We start from the raw sequence: 23,450 nt of genomic DNA, 5'->3' as shown, positions 1-23,450 counted from the left end.
ATTTTTTTTAATCTTCCAGGCCACAACATGCCTCAAATCACTATCACAAGTACACATGAATAGGTAGACACATAAAAATGTTTGTGGATAAATGACTTTTATAGATTAGTTTGCAATGCTGCAATAATCTTATGTTAAGGTTGGCATCTTTTCAGAGATGGTAATTGAACAATATTCTGTATTGTCAGGAGCCATATAAGCTACTTAGGAGCCAAACATCATCTGACCTAATCACAGTTTGGATTCACAATTACGATAGCATCACATATCAGATTTCACTGGTAAAGAAATATTGTGTTCAATGGTACAAAGCATCAGCTTGAGTTATGCGCATGTCCATATTTATGTGCCTGCTAAGGACACAGCTGAATCTGTACACTTCCGAGAAAGAATAGCATTGTGTTTACCATGCAAATTATGAGTTTTTCTAAAAAGTACATCACAATTGCAGCTGGTGGCCTTGGAGGTTGAGGTATGTATGCATATTGATAAAGAGTTTGCTTCAACCTTGCTACACTTGCAAATATTAATTGAGTACAAGTAGCGTGATATTGACTCCACAGGATTCAATATGTAGTGTTTCAAAACTTTCCAGATCTTCCATTACCTTTTTGGAATTGTCTATATTTTCTTGTCAGCTGGCAGGTTGCATGCAGGGAAGACAAGCCACCCCTGCTTCTTTTTAAATATATCTCCAGTAAATCAAAGTGCAGCTGATAAGTTTAATTTGGGGTCTTTTTCCAAGCATATATAGCTTGTTGGAGGGTGATTCCTAGAAAAACACAGCAGTGTGCACAATTATAGCACGTGTTTCAGCAACAGTATTAATTTTTTAGCTGACAAAATAGGCTGGGGAAATGATAAAAGTCCCACAGGCTTGACATTTTCAGTGAGGAATTTATAGGAGTTGATTTTGTATGAACAGAGAGCTTTTATTAACTTGCAGCATTTTACTGTAGCAGAAGAGTAGTAACTGCTTAAGATTCTTCCCCATCACATGCCCCTTCCTCTCTACATTAAATGGAAGCAAACTCACTTTCTCCTTAAACTCAGGGGATAGGAAGGCTTAAATTTCCCACCTCTCCTGTCCATTGAGATTTCTTTCCCCTGGCAGCTGGTACACGCTGGACATTTTCCCAGTGTGTTTCAGCTAGATGGAAGTGTGTCTTTGTGGAAAAGGGTGCAGTTTAAATGAATTGTGATTGTGCAGAGCATTGACTGTTCCTGTAGGTCTTTTTCCATGTGCTAACTAGGTTCTAGCTGGTCTTGGCAGGAACAGAATTGTCTCTATGAGCTTACCTCTCTGTGCTAGTTATCCATGTGTGCCATTCTTGTCAGCTAAATTGTGCTCTTCCCAGCTTCACAACTGACTGGCAGTCTTGGGTTTGGGTTTGGCATTGGTGGACTGCTACAAAAACCTCTGAAGGCAGTGTTCAAGCCACAAGTTATCCACTCGTATTCCACATTTTTCTTAGGGTGTAGTGAATACAGTAGTTCTGTTGTTATGCTGTTATTTGGTTAATTATGGAAACTCCATGGAACTGGCGTTATCTTATCAGTGATTGATTTATATCTCACTTTCCCATAGGAACTCAAGGTGACTTATATAGCATTACCTCCTCCTGTTTTTCCACACCAGTCCCATGAGGTAGGTTGGGCTTAGAGCGAATTATTGGCTCCAAGTCATCAAGGGAGTTTCTATGCCTGAGGGTAGACTTGGCCCTAAGACTTCCCAGTCTTCTTCTTAACCTAAGGTTAGGTCTATATGTTACTGAAGTATTTGATGGTCTTCATTTTATCCCTGTCAACAGGTTTATAAAAAGTGAGCTGTATGATGTTACTTGTTCAGCAGTTGCAATGCTGTAGCCTTTGTTTCTCCCCATCTTGACCGTCGTGCTAAGTGTAGCCTCCAGCTACCAAAAAAAGCCCATCCTGGACTAAATGAATCAGCTTAGTATATATGGAAGTGATGTATACCAAATGAATTTTAAAATCTATGTTGTGTTTATGTATTTTATGGCAAGCGGGGGGAGGGGCATTTTTGTGCCACAAGCCTCATTTTTTTTTTTTTAGGTTAAGGACTGCAAAGTAGATGAAACCAGATCACACACATAGGAGCCGGGTTTGGCTTTTTTTGAGAAGTTTAGGATTTTTTTTAACTGACCTGCCTGCTTTACAGTTTTTATTAGTTTCCACTTCAGAATGGCAGGAAATTGGGCTGATTTTTCCTGCCATTCGGAAGTGGAAACTAATAAAGTGGTTTTCAGCATTCACAAAGGTGATTCTTAGGACTGCAAAAAAAGGGAAATGTGGTTTTCTTTGCAGTCTTGTATTATCTGGTTGCCAATTCATTTTTTATACAAAGTGATGTTAAAAACATTTACCTGAAGTCTGAAATGATATAGTACAGTCTGTGCTCTATTCTTCATTTTTGCTATCTCTGAAGAGGTATGTTTCATGCAACAATTAGAAGGCACGGGCTACCTTCCACAAGACTTGAAAATAGAATCAGAGCATCTTTCCAAACACCATATGCAACTAGTTACGATTCTCAGAACTGTCAGGCTCTGGCAATGAGACACCAGTTCAAGAAACTGGCTGAGAGCCAGTTGTGCATATTATTTAGACAAAACCTTCTTCTATTTGCAGACACAAGAAGAAGCTGTTGATGTACAATGGTACACAACCTTGACATAGTGGATAATATAGTTACATTGCCAATTACTTTCAGGTAGCAATGGCAAAAGGAAATTTATCTCCTTTCCCATTCCTCCTGCATTTCAAGAGAGCAGTTAACACCTGGCTTTTCCATCTATCTGGGTGAGATTGGGGGGTTGGGGGTTGGAAAAGTGAATGTATCGAAAATGATGTGAGGAGTGAAGCTGGCCGGGTGCTGAGGACTGATCAGAAACACACAGGTACCAGAGTGTGGGGGCTATTCCACTAGATTGTTTTCTTGTGTGAAGGGGCCCTTTTACCTGTGGAAGGGACAGCAAGCGGTGGGGCGATAGGTTCTGTGAGGGAGGAGAGTGCAGGCAGGGACATCATGGTGGTGAGGGGCATGGGAGAGGTGGGCTGTTCTTGGGGAAGGTGGCCTCTGTGTTTAGTGCAGATGCTACATTCCAGCCCCTTGTGCTTATCAGCCCCATGGCCATCATGGCAACCAGAGTAAGGACGGGTTGGGGATCCTTTGTAAGGTTGTAGTGGGGTTTATGCTCAGCATCTGATGGATAAAGTTGCTTGGATTGACTTGAAGCTGGAACCCAGCTGTGCCTGTCCTGTGGCGAAGACTGGGACACAGTCTTGTCTGGGAGGAATTTCTCAGGAAGTGGACTGGGTCCTTGGGATGCTGAGTCATGCCACATGTATGGCTTGTTAAGGCCTCCCTGGAGGTAATACATAACTGCATTCAAGGGCTTGTGGGAGGGGTTTTTCCACTTGCCATGAAAGAGGTGGTGGTATGGCCCCTCCTCAGGGTATTATAGCTGAACCTAGCTGTCCAGTCTCCAACTTTCCCTTTTTTAGGGAAGATTGTTGAGAAGGTGGTAGGCCTGCAGTTTCAAAGGGCTCTAGAGGAAGCAGATGATCTGGACCTGTTGCAGTCAGGATTCATGCTGGAATATACCACTGAGATGGCATTGATTGTAACTGACCTCTGGCAGGTTCAGGATGGGGTAGTGTATTCATCCTGGCCCTTCTTGATCTTTCAGTGGCTTTCAGTAGCATTAATCATAGTATCCTTCTGGGCTGGCTGAGGGGGTGGGACGCACTGTTTTTCAGTGGTTCTCCTTCCTTCCTTGGTGGCAGTTACAACTGGTATTGATAATGAGAAAGGTCCAAACCTAGGCCTCTGTTGTATGGCGTGCCACTGGGCTTGACTCTCTCTCCATTCCTATTTAACATCTACATGAAACCACTGGGTGGGGTTATCTGTCATTACGGGATTAGGTTTCATCAGTATGCTGATGACACTCAGTTGTATATTTCTGCCTTGGGCTGCCCATGTGTTGTTGAAGTGCTTTCCTAATGCCTGGAGACTAGATGGGTAGGAACCAGTTTTGGTTCAACCCCAATAAGACTAAGTGGCTTGGGTTTTAGGGTCACCCATATCTGGTGATTTTCTGTTGTTAACCTGGATGGGGTAACACTCCCCCAAGCAGATTAGATGTGCAATCTGGGAATCCTTCTGGACTTGTGGCTCCCAGGATGGCCTTTGCACAAATACATCTTATGTGCCAGTTGTGCCAATTCCTAGATTGGGAGGCACTGTTCATGGTTGCATAGCATTTGGAAACTTCAGCTGGTTCATAATACAGCGACATGTACAGTATTGGGCACACCACAGTACACCCACATAATATCACTGTTGTGTATGCTGTGCTGGCTGCCATTTAGCTTCTGGATGCAATTCAAAGTGCCATGCATGGAACCAGGTTACAGGTCCCATGAGATCTGTCAATGGGAACCTGCCCCATGTCCTTTCAGTGATGTAGCATCACCTGGTGGATCCTAGGAAGCAGACCTTCTCTGTCATGATGCCTGCCCTGTAGAACAACCTCCCCCCACCCATATGGATGGCTCTGATCTTACTGGCCTTTTGGAACGCTGTGAAGACCCAACTCTTCCCTCAGAGATTGGGCCCAAGCTGTTAGTTCCTGGAGCTCTGGTGTGATTGTATGATATGAGTGTAATTTGAGATTTTTTTTTAATGAGGGTTTGGATTTTGTGTGTGTTTTATGATTGTTGATGTTTTTACTTTTTGTTTACCACCCAGAGTTTTCCTGGATAGATGGGCACTCATATAAATTTCATAAATCAATAAATCTAGCCAAGGAGGAAGGGATGTTATAGGAAGGTATATTTCTAAGTACCTTAACATATGAAATCTTTAGATACCAGTGTTGGAAAAGGACATCTCAACAGGTAGTAATACCTAGACAATCTTGGCTGATCCTGGAAGCTAAACAGAGTCAGCCCTTGCTAATACTTGGGTACAGAACCATCTAGCAATCCCAAGGTTAGATTGGGAAATTTTAAAAAAATCCAGAAGAAGGTAGAAGGTACTCACTTCTGTAACACAGCTGGAAAAATCTGTAGATGCAGTTATCAGAAGTCAAGCTCATCTTGAGGGCATCTTTATCGTTTTATTTGAAAAAATACTTTCAAACTATTTTTACTGGCCATTGGCCTGCAGGACAGTAGTTAAATTCTGCCTCATGAGGAAACCCAGCTATCTTTGAGTATGGAAGTACTGGATTACTATCTCTGATGGTCATTGAAACTTGCAGAAATAGTTGCAGTGAAATATTAGATTTGGGATATATATAGATATAGATATAGATATAGATATAGATATAGATATAGATATATTCATATTCATATTCATTCATTCATTCATTCATTCATTCATTCATTCATTCATTCATTCATTCATTCCGCACTCAGTCGTGACCGTTTCTGCAGCGACTGCCTTGACGAGTCCCTGCAGTTTTCAAGGCAAGGTGTTTCGGAAGTGGTTTGCCATTGCCTCCTTCCTAGGGCAGAGCCCAGCTGGCGAGCACAGGAGGCGGGGTTTCCATTGCTTCGCGCCTTTTTCGGGCGTACGTGGCTTCTGCGTTACCGGCAACTGGTCCCGTCTCCCATGCAAGGCGCTGCCAGCATTTTTCCTTCCACCAGGGTGAGAGTACCCATTTATCTACTCACAGAAGTTTTTGAGCTGCTGGGTTGGCAGAAGCTGGGGAGGAGACAGGACCTTATTCTGCCACGTGGAGCTGGGCTCAAACTGCTGAAGTGTCAAACATTTCTGGCCGGCAACTTTCAGCGTCATTAAGCCGCTGCACCACCGCGTCCCCATTTGAGATATATACCACCCTGTAAATGAAGACTGCTTCAGCAGCTGCCTAGCAATTCACAAAAACGGGCTACTATGCTTCTTATAGTTCATGCAGCCTTTCAGGAGGTATCCTGTGATGTCTTAAATATTGTTTCTTTTGACTGGTAGTGAGTATAAGTGCAGAATTTCTCTTCACTCAGTCAGAAATCGTATTGACAAAGCTGTAGAGCCATAGCAAGGCAGTTAGACAAGTACTTTTTCAAGCATGTGATCTACAGATATTTGTTACCCTGTTGGGTACTCCTCATCCTCCTAAATATAAGCTGCAATTTACCTTTGGAGGGAGGGTATCTCAAGCAAAAGAAGCAAGAGCCAGTGCCTAGCACTCTGTGTCTTTCTTGAAGTGGGAACACTTGATTATTCCCTTAATTAGTTCTTCCTCTTGCACTGTCTTACAAATGAAACCACCAAGTCCGGGATTAAATTATCGGGCAGCTAATACCAATTACAGAAAATAAATGAAGCTTGGAGCCAGGTCACCATTGCCCTCGTGTATTCTCAGCAAAGCCATTATAATGAAGGGGGTTGCATTGCCCCTTGTGAACAGCTGAATTCCTGGCTTCAGCAGGAGGTGGAGAATGTGGAGCATCTCGCAAGAGTTGAGCCTGCTTGAAACTGGGGCATATGACAAAGGCAGTGAATGACTTGGCCAACACAGTTCCATTTAATTTTCATTCCAGTAGTTCTCCCAGTGTTCTTGGCAGATTCTTCTTTTCTTCTTCATTTTGCTCAGTGCTTGCTTAACCCTGGTCCCCAATGAAAGAGTGAATGTATTCAGGGGTTCATAGCAACTTGGCTAATAAAAAGTGCTGAAAGACAGCCTCTTCTTCTTCACTGCCTCCCTCCTTGTAGAAATTGTTGTTAAATTTGGTAGTGTGACTTTCATACTCTTTGTCTTTCAGAACAGAGAATGTGTGGACTTGAAGGAGGCCATGCTGGAAATGGTGAAAGTCCAAGTATACAGACCCCAAAGTGAGTTAATTAAGTAAACATGCCCACTATCTTTTTTTCTTTTCTATCCTTGAGAAAGATGCACTGTTTTGGAAATAATTATCTGCTTATTATGATCTAATTAAGTCTGCCAGATGAAAAAAAAACTACTGCATATATGTCTACAGATAAGTTATCCCCTCCTCTTACTATATGGCTTGAAACAACATAATACATTTTTTTTCTGGAAAGCACAACACTGTGTTTTTAATTTTTACACCATGGATTTATCCCATTTATATCTAGCAGTGAAGTTCTGAATGTCTTAAATAGGGCTACTCATGAACAGGTAATTCTGCCTTTTCAGATGCAGAACCCATCTTTAATCCAGATGTGTATTACAAACTCTTTTTATCAAGCTTCAGTCTAGTAGAGGAATCATCCTACCAGTTCTAAGCTAACTGGTCTTAGATATGATTGGACCAAGCTCACCCCATTCAGTGAGGTGAAACTTTGAGCCGATATCATCTTAGTTCATTGTTTGACGTGGTACTGGGCCCTCCTCTTAGAAAATGCACTTGTTTTGATAAATCTGATCTCATGATGAATAAATAGAGCATCGATGCACAACATGAAGCATCAGTGCTCTGTGTGGCCTTTAGAAATTATTACTGAATTGTAATATTTAATATGATGAAAGGTGAAAGTTGTTAAAAATGTGGGAGTAATTGTAATGACTGCAATGCATAATTTTATCTTGAATTTATTTTTAATTTAAATTGAAGCTAATTTTTTATCAAGATTCCACCCATTTTTAAAAATCTCGAATCTTTTTTTTTAATGCAACCTCCAACTTGTCACTTAAGCACTACAGTACATATGGCTCTAGATCTGAAAACTATTGCTCCCTCTTGATGTTAAGAAATGGAATATATGAGCTTTGTACTTGAGCACTAGAAATGTACATCAGTGCATTATTTTTCTTGTTTACGGACCAATTGGATATCATCTGTACTGCATGTTCATATAAGTATATTACATGTATGTTTGCTTTTCATTAAAAATTCCCTGTAGTGCTAAGTATCAGGGAGAAGAAAACAGTTATCAAAATAGTTACAGGTAGTCCTCACTTAATGACCACAAAAGGAACTGGAAAATTGGTCATTAAGCTGGGCAGTCATTAAGTGAGTCATGTGACCAGACCCGATTTTATGACCATTTGGTAAGCGAATCATCACATATGATTGACTCATCAATCATATGACCATTGCAAACCATCACACCAACCCCCATGGTCACATGATTGCGATTTGCAACCTTTTTTACAACAGTCGGTAAGTGAATCACCTCATGCATTAAGCAGATCACTGCAGTCGTTAAGTGAATCATGTGGTTGTTAAACGAACCCAGCTTCTCCAGTGGACATTTTTTGCTGGAATTTGCTTAACTACCATGCGATTCACTTAATGACTGCAGTGATTCACTTAATGACTGCGGTGATTTGCTTACTGATTAGCATAAAAAAGGTTGTAAATCGCTGTCATGCAGGTATTGGTGCGATGGTTTGCAATGGTTGTAAGTGCGAATATGGGTTGTAAAGCACTTTTTCTGAGGCTGTCGTAACTTTGAACCATCGTTAAATGAACGGTCATTAAGTGAGGACTACCTTTATTGAGCAAAAATAGTTCAGTAAAAGGAAGGAATTTTCTAGAATTACTAGTGAAACTAATTTATGATATCTGGATTCACAGCATGAGTTGACTTTTATGAATTAGGATGTTGATTTTAATATATATTGACAAAACTACATTAGAGATGCAATTTACTGATTAGAAATAATTGTAAAGATTGAAAATATCAGGAATTGTTTATTAGTCTTTAACTTTTTTTTATTGAAGTGCCTAAAATTTCAAATGTATTTCATATAAGTTGAAAATCAAATTATATGGTCCTTTTTTAAGGAGAATTTTAGAATTGTAAACTCTAAAATATGTAAACTCATATTTTGTAGAAGAAGGCTATAGAATTGGATGCTTATGTATAAGCCTGATAGATGCTAATTTAAAGCCCCCCCCCCATGTTATATTTTTAGGTTAGAAGTATTCTGTCCCATATACTTGTGGCTTACAAGTATGTCTGCTGAACTTCATCTCCTACTTCATTATTGTCCAGCCATATGGTTGGCTGTCTTTGGCATTTGCCTGAACAAACATTTCTCAAGCACAGTTTCCATAGAGTCTGTTGAGTAAGATTTACTGAGAAGAATAGCATGATGTAATAAGAATTCTGCCTACTGAACTATTTCCCACTTGAAAATCAGTATACAGTATTCTAATGTACATTAGGGCAGACACTTGTTTACCTTCTTTTGAATTGCCTTTCTGTGAATCGGTGAAGAGGCAAGTCTCTTCACCAATAACCCAGGGCCTTGAAGATGGTTGTTTACCCAATGGTCTCCTGCATCTTTATCAGTCTGAGAACTAACCTGTTCATTGCCTAGATTTCTTTTTGAGAGTTATATATCTGAAACATAGAAAACAAGAAGAGAGAGAGTCAAAAGTGAATGGGTGCTGAATGAATGTGGATTGAATTACAAAACTGAGTGACCATTATGAAAAAGTGCTTTGAGGTGGTTTGGTTACATGAGAAAATGAATGAGGATCAAGCTGCAGAACTAATATTTGATGGAAGAGTGAATGGATTGAGAGGAAGGGGAAGACTGAGGAAGTAATAGTTGGATAGAATTGATTAGATTTCAAAAAAGAGAGGTGAGAAGTTTAAATACCAGTATACAATGTACAGATTGATGTATGGGTATGATGGAAACAAGGATAGTTTACAAGGATAGAAAGACACGGAGAGGTATAATGAATGAACCTGGTGTAAGCTCATATAATTAGATTTTCTTTTATCTCTTGCCTTTAATTACTTTTGCTCACTACAACTTATTGTTTCTTTTTCAGTTCCATTCCCCAGAATGGAATTGTATAAAGTGTATGCATGTATGTTTGTAAACCCCAATATTCTTCAGAAAAGATTCAGAAGAATCTCCAGTCTGTGGTATTTTGTGTAGTTCTGTCATGCCTTTTTTTTTTAGTTGCAATTCTGCATCAATATTTTGTGGACTTATAATATGTATCAAAGAATGACTTCATTTTCAACATAAATGTATATTTTTCCATTCACAAAAACATCCCATTGAATTCTGCAGGAATTGTGTATGGAGAAAATTTAAGCCTTAAGTATTATTTCCTTAATCTCCTGGACCAAAATGTGTATTTTCAAGCTATTTTGTAGCATTTGTTCTATAATCAGAGTGTTCTTGAAAAGAAGCTGTTCTTGTTTTATGAGTGCCAGAACAGGAGCTGAGTTGTGCAATTTCTGTAGTCTGCCTTCTTTCAGTATTATGAAATGGACTTTTGGCTCAGTAAAGTCAACTTGAGAAATGCTGTCATTGAGGTCAAGAGAATGGTAATTGTGTAATACAATATCATGGACTGTGGTAAAAGATTTATGAGTCATACAATTGAATTACGTTGAGCATCTGTATAGAATTAATAAATACAACTTACTGTATGTGCTGCTGGTATTAGGCCTGCCAACTGATTAAAAGTTTTTTTTTCATCAGTAAAAAGCAAGGCAGTTAATCTCTGACATCCATACTTCTGTTAATGAATTCATTATATTAAGGTAGGAGATATTTATGGAATATTAACTAACAAGATAGTACAATTGTTACAGTTGGTGGAAACTGCACAAATTTATTGGCTTTTAACATATCTATCACCAAGCCTTTTACTAAAAAGGATATATCAGAAATAATGAATCGTATTTCAAGAACATAGTTTACTGCGAGAAATCAATAAAAAACCCCATTACTTATTTTTATAAATAACATAAAGTAGAAATGCCTTGAGAGAGAAATCACATAACCCTTCAGGTTCTAGACAGCCTTCAGTTTCAAAATGACAGATTCTCCCTTCTTTGAATCTTGTCTGGTGAACAAATTTCACTGCCAGTCCAATGTTCTATGTTCTCATTCTTCTTCTGCAGTAGACACAGTTTTGGTTTTCTCTTCAGAAATGCTTTCAAATATTGCAGTAATCAATACATAGGTCATAACTCCTGAATTACATCTTTAATGAAGTCCAATAAAACAACCAAATGCATGGGATATTGCTGTACTATTTCTTTCAGGTGTATTTTGGAAATGCACACATTAAAAGCAATGGCTTCTTTACCAAATATAGAAAATAATATGATTTGAAAATAATTTCAACCGTTACCATTTTACATTAAGTATGTCCATCTTAGGAGATGCCTTGACCAATCTTAATAAAGTCCAGTATTAATGAATATATATTTTAATTTTAATTGATAAGAAAATATATAGCACATTGCATTAAAATGTACTCTTACATACTCTCAGTAATATTCATTTTGGGTCTTTCCCCACTCGATTAGTTTCTGCCCAGTGTTGTCATATTGAGCACAGTATTACATCAGTATGTTGCTACTGTTCCCCCCCCCCCCAACTTTTCATTCTTCTTCCTTTGTAAAATCTTGGGAATCTTTTTCCATTTTACTTAAAGTAGGAAATCATCCATTACTATTGTTGGTCGCATAGTCAGCCAGATGTTTACGCTGAATTTGGCATTTTTATCCACCTATCGAGTCCTTCCCAAGGACCTGGGATAGGCAGATGTTGTTTGATGGTGTTAAAGGTATGATTACAGGATGTAAGCTGTTCTAAGTAAAGCTGCCTTTTGCAATTGACTGATGGGGATTTTGTCAATGCTGATGGTCTTCAAGTGGTGCTCCAGATGTTGTTGTTTTTATTCCCACCTTTTTTATATATGTAACTCAAGACGGTGAATATACCTAATAGTCCTGCCTCCTATTTTCCCCACTACAACAACTCTGTGAGGTGGGATGGGCTAAGAGAGAGCAACTGGCCCAAAGTCACTGAGCTGGCTTTCATGCCGAAAGCAGGCCCAGAACTCCCAGTCTCCTGGTTGCTAGACCAGTACCTGAAACACTACACCATACTGGCTCTCCATATACTATGTACTCCATGTACTATGATAAAGCCATACTGTTAAATGAGCCAAGGTGCTTCATACTTAGGAACATTTATTTATTATACTATAAATTATTTTTATATTTGCTCATATAACATATATTGTTGCCTTTCTTCCATGGATCTCAGCATTTCATACATGGTTTTCCTCTTCCCTGTACTTTATTCTTCAGTCATACTAATTTCTACCAGCCAAATTCATTGCGATGATTAGTACCTTGATCTCCCTATTTCTAGTCTCGTATTCTTAGCAATGTTGTTGTATTGTTGGTTGGATATATGTATATGACCTAAGTTTGATCTCAGTCTATTCCGTCACTATTTTAAGAGTGTTCTAGGCACCAACTGGGGTAGAGGAAGGCACTTTCCTATTGGAATCTGGTCTTGGTATCCAGATTTCTCTGGCAGCAAAATGAACATATCTACGCTCTTACTGCCTACCACACACTTCCTCATTTTGAACTTGTAGGTTCCTAATACAGTTTTGGTATTTAGAAGAGGAGGGGAAATGTGTAAATAATTCATGGTCACTTATTGATACATGCTAGGACAAACAAACAAACAAAACAACCAATAGAGCCGAATATGTGTAGCTCAGGGTTGAACTGTGGAGTCCTTGGGGTTCTCTGAGCTTGGTTGTTTTCTTGCAAACATTTCATTACCTGGCTAGGTAACGTCTTCAGTGCTAAAATGGGTTGTGTAAGAACATTATTCAAGCGAGCACAAATGCATTGCAGCAACCCAGAACAGCAGAAAAGGAAAAAGACCACCTATACAACATCTTCCAACAAAATGGATATCCACGCAACTTTATCAAAAAGTGCCTGACCACTCAACATACTATAACACAACCTACACAAGCTATGAAAAGGATCACACTGCCATACATCAGAAACATCTCAGAAACCACCAGCAGACTATTACAACCACATGACATCTCTGTAGCACACAAACCAACAAAATCACTCCAAAGTATCTTAAGTAAACCAAAAGACCCAGTATCGCAAGAAGAAAGAACAGGAGTCATCTACAACATACAGTGTAAGGACTGTAACAAATACTACGTAGGACAGACAGGCAGAAGACTAACAGAGCGCATCCACGAGCACCAACTAGCAGTCAGAAGACATGATGAAAACTCCTTAATCTCACAACACATGGACAGACTGAACCATAGTTTTAACTAGGAAACTGTCAGAGACTAAGCTAAATCCAAAAATGCAAGAGAATTTTTGGAAGCTTGGTATTCAGACAAGGCAGCAATTAACAGACACATAGAGATAAACAGCATTTACGTACTATTCAAACGAGACAAAAAACCAGAACATCTCCTCACCAGCAATCATCACCCAGATAAACAAAGGTCACCACCAGGCACACAATTAAGCAGTAGACATATGCTAATCAAGGAACTACCAGAGGAGCAAAACAAAACCCCCACCAGCACTGGCAAGGCAGGCCACAGCACATAAATAGAGAGCAAACCCCATCCCATTTTAGCACTGAAGATGTTACCTAGCTGGATATTGAAACGTTTGCAAGAAAAGAACCAAGCTCAGAGAACCCCAAGGACTCCACAAACAAAACAACCCCTAATACCCTGGGCAATAGTAATGGTAGGTAAATATAATTTTTTTAAAAATCGTTGCCTGGGTCTGCACTAGCATGTCAAATTGGGAAAACTTGATGGAAGGCTTAAAGAATAGGTATCTGCTACCAGAAAGAGGTTTGTACAGAAGACAACCACAACAAAGCAGAATGTTCACATGCACATCCCATAAATTTAAAAAGTGCAAGACCACCAAACTGTCCCTTGTGAATTTCTCCAAAATTCTCTTCTGCTTTGAAGGAATGCCTAAATCAAATTCTCTTTCATCAAATTGCGTGAGAACTGGTAGGAAAAATGTGGCAGAATTTCTCTGCTTCACGTTACGTTGGATACAATCTGACCGCTTGTCAAAGACACTCTGATTATGTTTTAAAGCTTCTGTCTTGTATAAATAGCTTTGGTGTTCACTTTAAAAAAAAAAAACATAGTTTATGTAAATATAATTATAACCCTAAGACCTCAGCTTTGATAGATTTTAGCAATCTGCCACCTCTTGTTGCACTCTGGTACAGTTACAATGTTCTTTTTGTAATTCGCTGTTACAGGCTTGAAGGATTCTTTTCTGGCAAGTGTTAATTGTCTTGGAAGAGCAGTTTAGACAGAAACAAACTGTTTCAGTGTCTGCTGTTCTATCTTTGACTTTTATAATCTGGCTCTGAAAATCCTCCAGTGCTTTTGTTCCTGTTGCAGTTTCCCCATTTGCGTTATAAGATTTGATTAATCCAAATGCTGAAGTCCCACAAGCCTTGTAGCTATTTTTAGCATTATAATTGTGCAAAGGGTTGGTGAAGATTTATGGTTTCTTCTAATAAAATGCTAGCCGCCTTTTTGTATATTGGACTTGGATGGAATCCAGCAACTGCATCTGAAATGCCTCATCTTTAATAGATGCCATGTCTGAAATAGACTTTTGGTTCTTTAATTAAAACTTCTGTGGTTTGGAGGATCTTGAATGAAAATACATACTAGCTGGTCTTGATCAAGGGAACAGCTGCTCCCAAACTTACCCTGAATAGTCCTTCAAACCTGTGGAACAGATTTGGAATACGATAGAGGGAACAGGAGGGATCTGCTGTACTGATGGATGCTATTCAACTGACGGCACAATGACATTGAGTACGACCCTGTATTAATGCACAAGGCACAGAACATGTCCAACTTAAATTGAGGATTAATTGATGCACCTTTTAAAATAACATCTGTATTTATTGCTTGCGGATTGAAGTGTTACATTAAATCATCTTCCCAAGTCTCAAATAATGCAGTATAACATATTGTGTTAGGAATGGGGAACCTTGGGCTGCTTTTAAATGAAATGTATCTCTGGTGCTCCAGATGTCTTCTCTGCTTTGCCTACCTTATATCTTTTGTTTTTAAGAGAGATGAGGGGTGATTGAAGCCAGCGTTGGCTTTGTGAAGACTAGTATGGGCTTTTGAACCTGAGCTAATGATTACACTGCTCCTAGCTGGTTGCTCCTGCCAACGGATCTTTAAACGGATAATGAGGCAAGGTGACTTAGCTCTTCACAGTACTAACAAAAATGTGGCATTCTATGGATTAAGAAGATAGAGTCTTTCCTCTTGGCACATGGAATCTGGGAGCCTGGAGGAGAAGATGAGGGAAGAGAAAAGCAGGCAGGGGATTCGGTGCAGGCAGAACCCTGATCCCGATCAGTCTACTGGTGGGAATGAATCTGGTGAATGAATTGGATTTAGTTCCTCATCCTATACGGCATAGAAAAAGGTTTTGGGGTGTGTGAAAGACGGGCTGTAATTGTCAGATTAAGTTGCCAATCTTGGAAGTGTCTTACTTCACTTCAGAAGTGAGAGAGAAACATGCTTAAACATGTTTATGTTCTTAATGTTTTGATCTCTCCACATACAGGACATCTTCATGAATATTTGAATACAAATATAAAAAGGACAATTTTTCACAGTCTCTATCTTCTTAATCCATAGAATGCCACATTTTTGTTAGTACTGTGAAGAGCTAAGTCACCTTGCCTCATTATCCGTTTAAAGATGTGGCCATATTGTTATCTTCATGTTTCTTTACAAAGGAAGGCAAGCCCTCAAAACTACTTGTCAGCTTCACTTTGCACTGTTTTAAGTCTCCAGCAATATCCTTGGCCAATGGTGATTCATTTATGCAAACAGATAATTATGAGGAAAATGCCACTTTTGACAAGCTGAATAAGACTGTCAGGAACTGCTTTCCCTAGGGCAGCCCCACTTTATGTTTCCAGTGCTAGATTGCATTTGACATTTAATTTAAAAGTCCTTGGTATCCACTCTTAAGACTTTACAATGATAATAGAGATAAAGCAACCGAGAGATGCTTATGACAGAGCCTTTATTCTTCTAGGTATCCCTGTACTTCAAAATGTGCCAAAGTGCTTTATTTGCATTTAAAAAAAAAACCCTTCTTAACCTTGAAATGAGGAGTTCAGGAACAAACCCAGAATGATTTAATAATAGAACTCATTATTTGTATCTCTGAAATAACACTCCGATCCACCTGCCTCAAATCCTGGAGTGGGGTGCTTATGCACACATATATACAGTAAATGGAAAAGCAAGAGTATCTCAGCAAAAGAGGCTGTGTTCTGAATATTCAAGTCATTAAATCAGGAGTCTTCCCAGCACCATTAGTTTCCATGTGCATGCATATTCTTTTGATCTGTGGTTGAGCTGCCATAGAAAAAAGCTGCCATAGAAAACATTGGTATGGACTTTGTTTCCTGTGAGTAGCCCAGCTGTTTCTGTTTCTCTGCCCTGCAGGTCTTCATAGATGGCACTCCCTATGATCTTGTCAAATAATGAAAGGTAAAATAGGTCATATGGGAGAATTCCTAGGACATCTCATGCTATGAAAGCAAACTTGGTTGTGGCTGTATTCTCAACATGCAGAAAACATTACTCCTGATTTCATGGAACTTTTTCAGAATTTCCCAAATAATAGTTTCCTATAAATTCAATAATCAGAATCAGTAATTCAGAAAAAAGAAAGAGCTTGATTCATTAACTCTTGAAGTCAAGCACTCTTTTTGTCACAGTCATTGGAAAATGCTAAAAAAATATGTAAAAGGGCGTTTTGCATCCCTATGTCAATCTTAGCTGCCCCATTCTTCAGTGATTCTTTTTAAAGCAAAGCTGACTTCCCTGACTGACCTCTGCAGTTGTGGCTATTGTCTCTGAAGAAAGCTATTACTGGTAGAGGGGCACAGTTTATGAAGCTGACCTGGTTGTATCTTCCACACAGTGTACTGGATTTATCTGGAAACATCCCTCATGCACTGGAGGAATATATCTATTAAATAAAATGATTTCTTTTTGACCTTGTAGCTTGGGAAGAAAGCCTACTTTGAAGCCTAACTGGAAAGCTCTAACATCTATTTCTGTCTTAAGACCAAATTGACAGTTCTAGAAATGTTGGCTGACTACTGGAGGTAGACCATCTCTTTTTTTAAAAAAAAAATTGATTAATCTCTTGTTGCATGTTACTCATAATTATATCTCTGTAAGTTAGCCTGATATTTCTGTTGAAGTACCATCAAACAGTAAATGGACAACACAGTAATGAGCTACAGAGCAGTTGTCAAAAGCTTCATTCATAATGGAACAAAATTGCTCAATTAAACAGACGGGCTGGTGAATGAATAATCTGGAATTCTTTGAACTGATTCATGAGTAGCAAGCCTAGTTTTAACTGGAACAGTGGCTTGGTTGTATCTTAAGGGATTGGTTTGTGGTAGATTCCCGTTTCCCTTAATGATGTTTGCTTTTCTAGCGATAAACAAAATGTGGGTGACTGTGTTGCATGTCAGTGGTTGCACTAAGAAAACTCTGCATTCAAAACTAATAATGCAAAACAGCCTTGCAAATCATTATTCAGCCCTGGAAAGTTTTATTGAGGTTTTTTTTTTTTCCCAATAAAAGAAAGCTCAATAATATATATTTTTTAGGTTGGAAGATGCATGGAAAGTAAGGGCAGCTTTCTTGGTCACTGAAAGATGCAAAGTATGCAGAGAATAAGGAGCAAGCAGTTCATAGGTTCCTGTGTGGACAAGCAGCAAATTACATGCGGGACAAATTGACATCATACATTTTATTCAGAGAGCTCCCACACGGACAGTTCACAGGGCATTGGAAGGCTATTCTCTCCCCTTCCCCCCTTGACCTATTTTTTTAATTGCTTTGTATCTCTTCAGCTTTGTTTTGTTTTTTTGGTAGAACTAAGAAAGAGTAAAGAAGCCATAGGAGAATTTCTGCACTCTTCACTCCCATACCTCTCAGAAAAAGCTGTGGATTTGGCATTGGTATTGTACAATAAAAACATGGAAATATTTTAGGAATTCGGGTATCAGAGTCACAAGATTTTCCAGAAAAAAACGTCATTTCAAAACTATTTTCCTTCCAGGGAATGCCTCATGAGCAATTTGAACATTTCAAAGATCATAATGGAGCCAAGAGGAGAATTATGAGAAAGTCAGTACTATTTTGATTAACTGTATTTAAAGATTGTCTACAATAAAGGTCCCAGGGCAACTCACTGTGGTAGGTTTCAGTGAGTTGACAGACCTGTGCTGCATAATGTTTCCTTTGATTACTTGCATAATTCTGTTTATAGGACAAAAATAAGATTCAAGATGTTACAAAAGGCTGATTCGAGTTATTGCTAGAAACTCTTCCTTTTGCTCCCAGTCTTGAAACACAGGTTGTCTCCCTTGGATAAGGTGGACTTCTATAATGAATCATTGCCCCGAAGACGACTGTAGAACAAAGCTTTGTATCTGTTACTGCTATCAGTAGGCATTCATACATAGATCTTGTTCAGTACCAGTTACCAGTCTGCTTCTAGGCATAATTCAGTGTGTTTTCAAAAGCCCTTTGTGGTCTGCAGCCCTCCATACCTTAAGGACTAGCTTTTATTATATGGTATATCTACAGCTGAGGCCAGTCCTTATGGCATGGTACCAGTGATTAGAAGAGGACTGTTGTAACAGGCTTTAGAACCTGAACTTCTTGAAAGTTTGTCTATGTAATGGGGTTTGTATCAGGAGCAGGAAAGCTGTGGCCTTTCAAATGCCTGTTCAACTGCAGCACCCACCCTCTCTCACTCTTGGCCATGCTGGCCGGGTCTATTGGAAGTTATAGTTGAACAGCTTTGGTAGAAGCAGAAGCTCCTCGCTGCAAAACTGTATTACAAGGATAGTTTTTCTTGTCTTCTTTATAACTAGTGGATTTTTAAAAGATGTTGTGTTATTTTCATTTGCTAAATTGCTTTAAACAGTTTTGAGAAAAGCAGTAATTAACCAGCTCAAATAAATACATAAAGACCCTTTCATATTAATATTGAAAATATGCTTTTGCCTTGGTTTATCTTATTAAATTTGCCATTGAAATTGCACCAGCACTTCCTTCTAAAGATTAAATAATGTCTGTGTTGCTTTACACCTTGCAGGGTATCTGGCTAATAGGATGAATGCCTCTGAAGCAAGCAGGCTGTTTCAGCATTCTGTATTTGCAGCTTCCTGTTCTTGATCCATGCAAATTATTTTCCTTCCAGGGAATGCCTCATGAGCAATTTGCCAGAGAACTTCAGAATAATATCATTCCTTTAAAAACAAAACACTTTTTTGTCTCCATCCAGCAGTGCTAATTGAGGAGAGCAGGCAGCTTGTGCTTCTTTCTGACAATAACCTTACTAATAAAAATCCAGTGATTATCTGTAGGCATTTTTCAAACTAGAATGCTTCTTTCGTCAGTGCTTCTAGCTTTTGGGTTTGTGTGTGTATACAACTTTGCCTCCAGTTAAACTGATCCATTCAAAATCTGCTTGGTTGTGTTGCAAGCTGTCCCCCTTTCTTGATGTTTTTTCAATGCTGAAAATTGTGTCCATCTGTGATTTGCAACATCAGTCTTTATAGATGACACACTGCCAGTTCACATTCTCATGCCATGCTGCCGAATTCATAGAGCCACATAAAACAGAAATGGAGAGGCTGTTTTGCCGATCCTGAGGAAGAAGCATAATTACTAACACAGTATTAAGGTACGCCTTGCGAATTGCCCACAGACTTTCCTGGTACAAAATACTTAAACAAATACTTAACTTCTGTGTCACGGTCCCAAAAAATCAGCATCCTTCAGAATATATGTTGCAGCCTTTTCTGCCTAGCAAAAGCAGCTAACGTGCGCTCTATCCCAGGTGGTACTCTCTTACTTGGGAGTCAATCCCATTGAACTCAGGAATTAATTTCTGATTAGACTGCTTAGTGTAAACTTTCTTATGTGTCATGCATATATGCTGTATGCTTTTCATATCTATAACAAGGCCAAAATGTTAGAAGGTAGAATGGGGGGTGGGGAGAGAAACAAAAAAACTCCTGTGTGAATATGAAATTGCAAAAAAGTTGTCCTTTTCTGAGACCTCTAAAAAAGCTGGCTTCTGAATCTGTGCTTTGGTTAATGTTGATATTGTTTGTTTATTTATTACTGGTATTTTTAAGCCATTCTACTCCAAAGCTTTTCTGAGCAGCCTTAATAATTGTTGCCATAATAAATGCATGGCTGCTGTTTTCTAGTGTGGAACTCATTCTGTCTTCTCAAGATACCTTGATTTTTAAGAGTTACATGTATAAATTACCTTTATTCAGTTTCAGTAATGGACTGAATTCTTTATGCAGCAGTAATAAGCTAATTTATGATTTTATTCAAAATAAATTGAACAAGAGTTCTTGTCATTTAGTCCTCTCTGATCCTCATCCATTTCGGAGACTGGCTCATCAAAACTGCTATTATCCGACTTCTGACTTAAGCCAATCCTCCACATATATTGGGACTGCATGTCTCAGTTCCCAGCCAACATAATCTGATTTATAGAATCATTGTGGTGGGTTCTTAAATTAGGCAGTATAGATACTTCTCCCCTTACGCCTGGCCTGTGGCTTTGCAGGAGATAGCCTCATTGTGTGCAAACTTGAATTCCCCTTTGGCAATCTTGCAAAGTTTCAGAGAAGTGAATAACCCTTTCTGGTTGCATTTAATTGCAAGCCATATCATTGAGTCTCTAGTGCTTGGTGCTATGTCAGTTTCTAATACTTGTGCTAGCACGTAATACATGTATTAACACCTTCCTTCCCCCCCCCCCATTATACTACGTTCTTTAGGTTAGTTTGTACGTTCTTTAGGTTAGTTTAGGATCAGACTCTGAGTTGATAGTTTCTACTTCACATCTTATATGGGCTATGAGTTTACTGGGTGGCCTAGGGCCACTTTCTTTTACCTTCATATTCTCTACTTCCTCCTATTAATGCCTTGGTGGCCTACTTTGAGTAATTCAGCATTTCTGAAATGTGAGTTACTGGAATCTCTTACAATATAGTGATAAATATGAACTATTATTAATAAGATAAAGATAAGGTAAACTCTCCCTCAAGTAGAACTCAGTCCTCAGTGATTTTACAGAAAGGCGCATATTTTCTTTACAAGGGAACAGAATGTTTATTTTGCAACACATTTAGCTTGCTGCCCTAGAATTTCCTAGTGGTTTCCAGTCTGAATGATAGTCAGATCTGATCCTCCTTACCTTTTGTGAGATCAGCCAAGGCCTTCCACCTGCCAAGGAACAATTATTATTATTTTTTTAGATATTAGCTCTCAAATATAATTTGACAGCAATTCCTTGAAATTGCTCTATTCTTTTATACCTCAGGTGACTCAGGGTAATATGAAGCTGAGCACCCAGCAAGAGTTCAACAAAGTTTAGCACCTGGTTTCTGAAGAAGAACAGTGGACCCTCCATTTGCTGGATCTGCAAGAAGCATTGACATCTACTCACACAACAGAAGTGCTTACTGAAATTGATGCCTGCATAGAAAAATTGATGACTAAGATAGCAAGGCTCACAAGACAGCTGAACACCTTTAATGAGCTAATTCTGCTCAAGCCTGAGGTAAATAAATAACCAAAAAAAAAAAAATCATGCAAAGCAGTTAACAGCAGATGGCTATAAAACTTTATGATGAATGCTGAAGTTTAGCCTCTTTATTGCTTGTCAGCATTTAAAAGTGGCCACAAATCCATTAAACTTCCAAGGGGATATGTGGAGTTTTAAGTCATAACCCATTATGAATTGTATGTGGTTATGCTGATATCCAGTAGATTTAGGTGGTTAGAAAGGGCACAGAGCCAGCTGCTTCCATTCTGGCTTAACAAGAGATTGTAATGCTTTATGGTAACTCTGGACTTACGAAGAAAATATGACATTCTTGTACCCTGCAAATAAGGACCTTTTAAGAGTAATACCTGTTTTTAAAAAGGCCATTAAAGATGTAGCTTGCTCCTTTGCTCTAGAATGAGTCTATGTCAACCTCCCCAGTTTAGGTGACCTCCATATATGTGAACTTCAAGTCTCAGAATTCTCCAGCCAGCATGGCACTTTCTGAGAATTTGGAAGTTGCTGTCTTGCAGAGATGTCCAAGTTGAGGAAAGCTGATCTTGGTTGTTGTTACTTCTGGATTGCTACAAATTTTATCCTCTTTAGAACTGCCATAGGGAAGACAGAAGGAATACATAGGCATGACTTGAAAATTCCAGGGAATACAACTGGAACTGAAATTGTAAGATTGCATTTACTATAGAGGCAACTAGAGTTTACATGGTATTTAAAGATAAAAAGAAGACAATGTCTGCAAAAGCATAAGAAGTAGAAATGATATTTTACTGGGCTCATATTCCCCATAAAACAAATGTTGTTCTAAGAATCCTTCATCCTATGCCATTTCAAAAAGGAGTCTTTAATAGGCAATAGGGCCTCATGGATAGGAGTATATGTTCTTCCCAGAATGGCATCAGGAAATTAAAGGGGATAATTTCTTTCTGTAGAACACTTGTCTATAAAACATTGCTTTAGAATTATACAGTTGATCAATTTATGTGATCAAAGTTAAAAAGTCCAGCTCTTTGATTTTCTAGGTTACTTTCAAAATACGTTTGATAGCATTCATGCATTTATGAAGTACTTGGTATAGTACAGAAAGAGGTAGGGCAATCAGTGCACAGTTGGCTATGGTGGAGCTGAATGTAAAACCTCTATTGGATGAGAACAGAGTCCAAAAAATTCTGCCTCTGATGTCCAGCCTGATACTCCTGGCAAGCATACAGGTAGGATATGAAAGCAAGACCGTTACCAAAGGTTTGGTCCATAGTATGAAATGTCATGGCTAGGAGCAGTTAATGGACCAGCTGTCAGTATCTGAGCTATTTATCCCTTTTCATCTCTGAGCTGCTGGCCATCACCTTGTCAAAAGATAAAACAACAAAGCCCAGCCATGATTATATCCTTTTCTTTTATCTATCCTATGCTGATTCATCATTTAAATCAGGTTTTGAGACAGGTAAAAACATTATGTATTTCCTTCATATCAATGATCTTGTCAGTCTTCACTGTGTTCCCTGTTTCCTTTCCTTTCTCCTAAGTGAAAATGTTTGAATATTTTGTAGAAGTTTTTTTTTCCAGACAGTTAATTGTAATACTTCCCCTTTTCCACGCTTTCTAGCTCTGTTTTGAGATGAGGCGATCAGAATTATATATGGCATTCACAGCATGGTTCCACAATTGATTTAAACAGACTTACTGTCTTACTTTCCTTCCTTGCCCAGTAATGCTGTTAACAGAATTTCCTTTTTTCACTGTCTCCCCACACACAGTGGGCACTTTAAGCTATGTCTTCTTTTCTGAATAGTCTTGATCGAACGGAATATGTAAAGTAAGGATTTCATTCCCCTTTATTCTCTTTGCATTTACACTGATTCTCATTTAATATGGTATGGAATACCCTTTTTTTTTCTAAATAACCATGAAGTTTTGAAAATGAGTAGGCGTATGCGGATCAGATAGAATGCTTCCTTGGTATTTAGTTTTCTACCTACAG

The 23,450-nt window shown here is 38.8% G+C and overlaps 1 protein-coding gene across 1 annotated transcript in view; it reads left to right on the top strand.

The window, feature by feature from the left end:
- The window catches only part of TRIM44 (TRIM family member 44), a 74,947-nt gene that overhangs the window by 5,486 nt on the left and 46,011 nt on the right, over window positions 1-23,450 (top strand). The window contains 3 exon segments of the mRNA XM_088145069.1: window positions 6,768-6,865; window positions 17,746-17,831; window positions 21,230-21,469. Of these exon segments, the coding sequence (XP_088001195.1) occupies window positions 6,768-6,865; window positions 17,746-17,831; window positions 21,230-21,469 (424 nt within the window).

Source organism: Python bivittatus, unplaced genomic scaffold, assembly GCF_059951505.1.
Source record: "Python bivittatus isolate LINGU-HERP-01145 unplaced genomic scaffold, Pbiv_v1 ctg000480_np1212, whole genome shotgun sequence".
Taxonomy (NCBI): domain Eukaryota; kingdom Metazoa; phylum Chordata; class Lepidosauria; order Squamata; family Pythonidae; genus Python; species Python bivittatus.
Note: the sequence above shows the minus strand (reverse complement) of the source record. Positions and strands in the feature narration are given on the sequence as shown.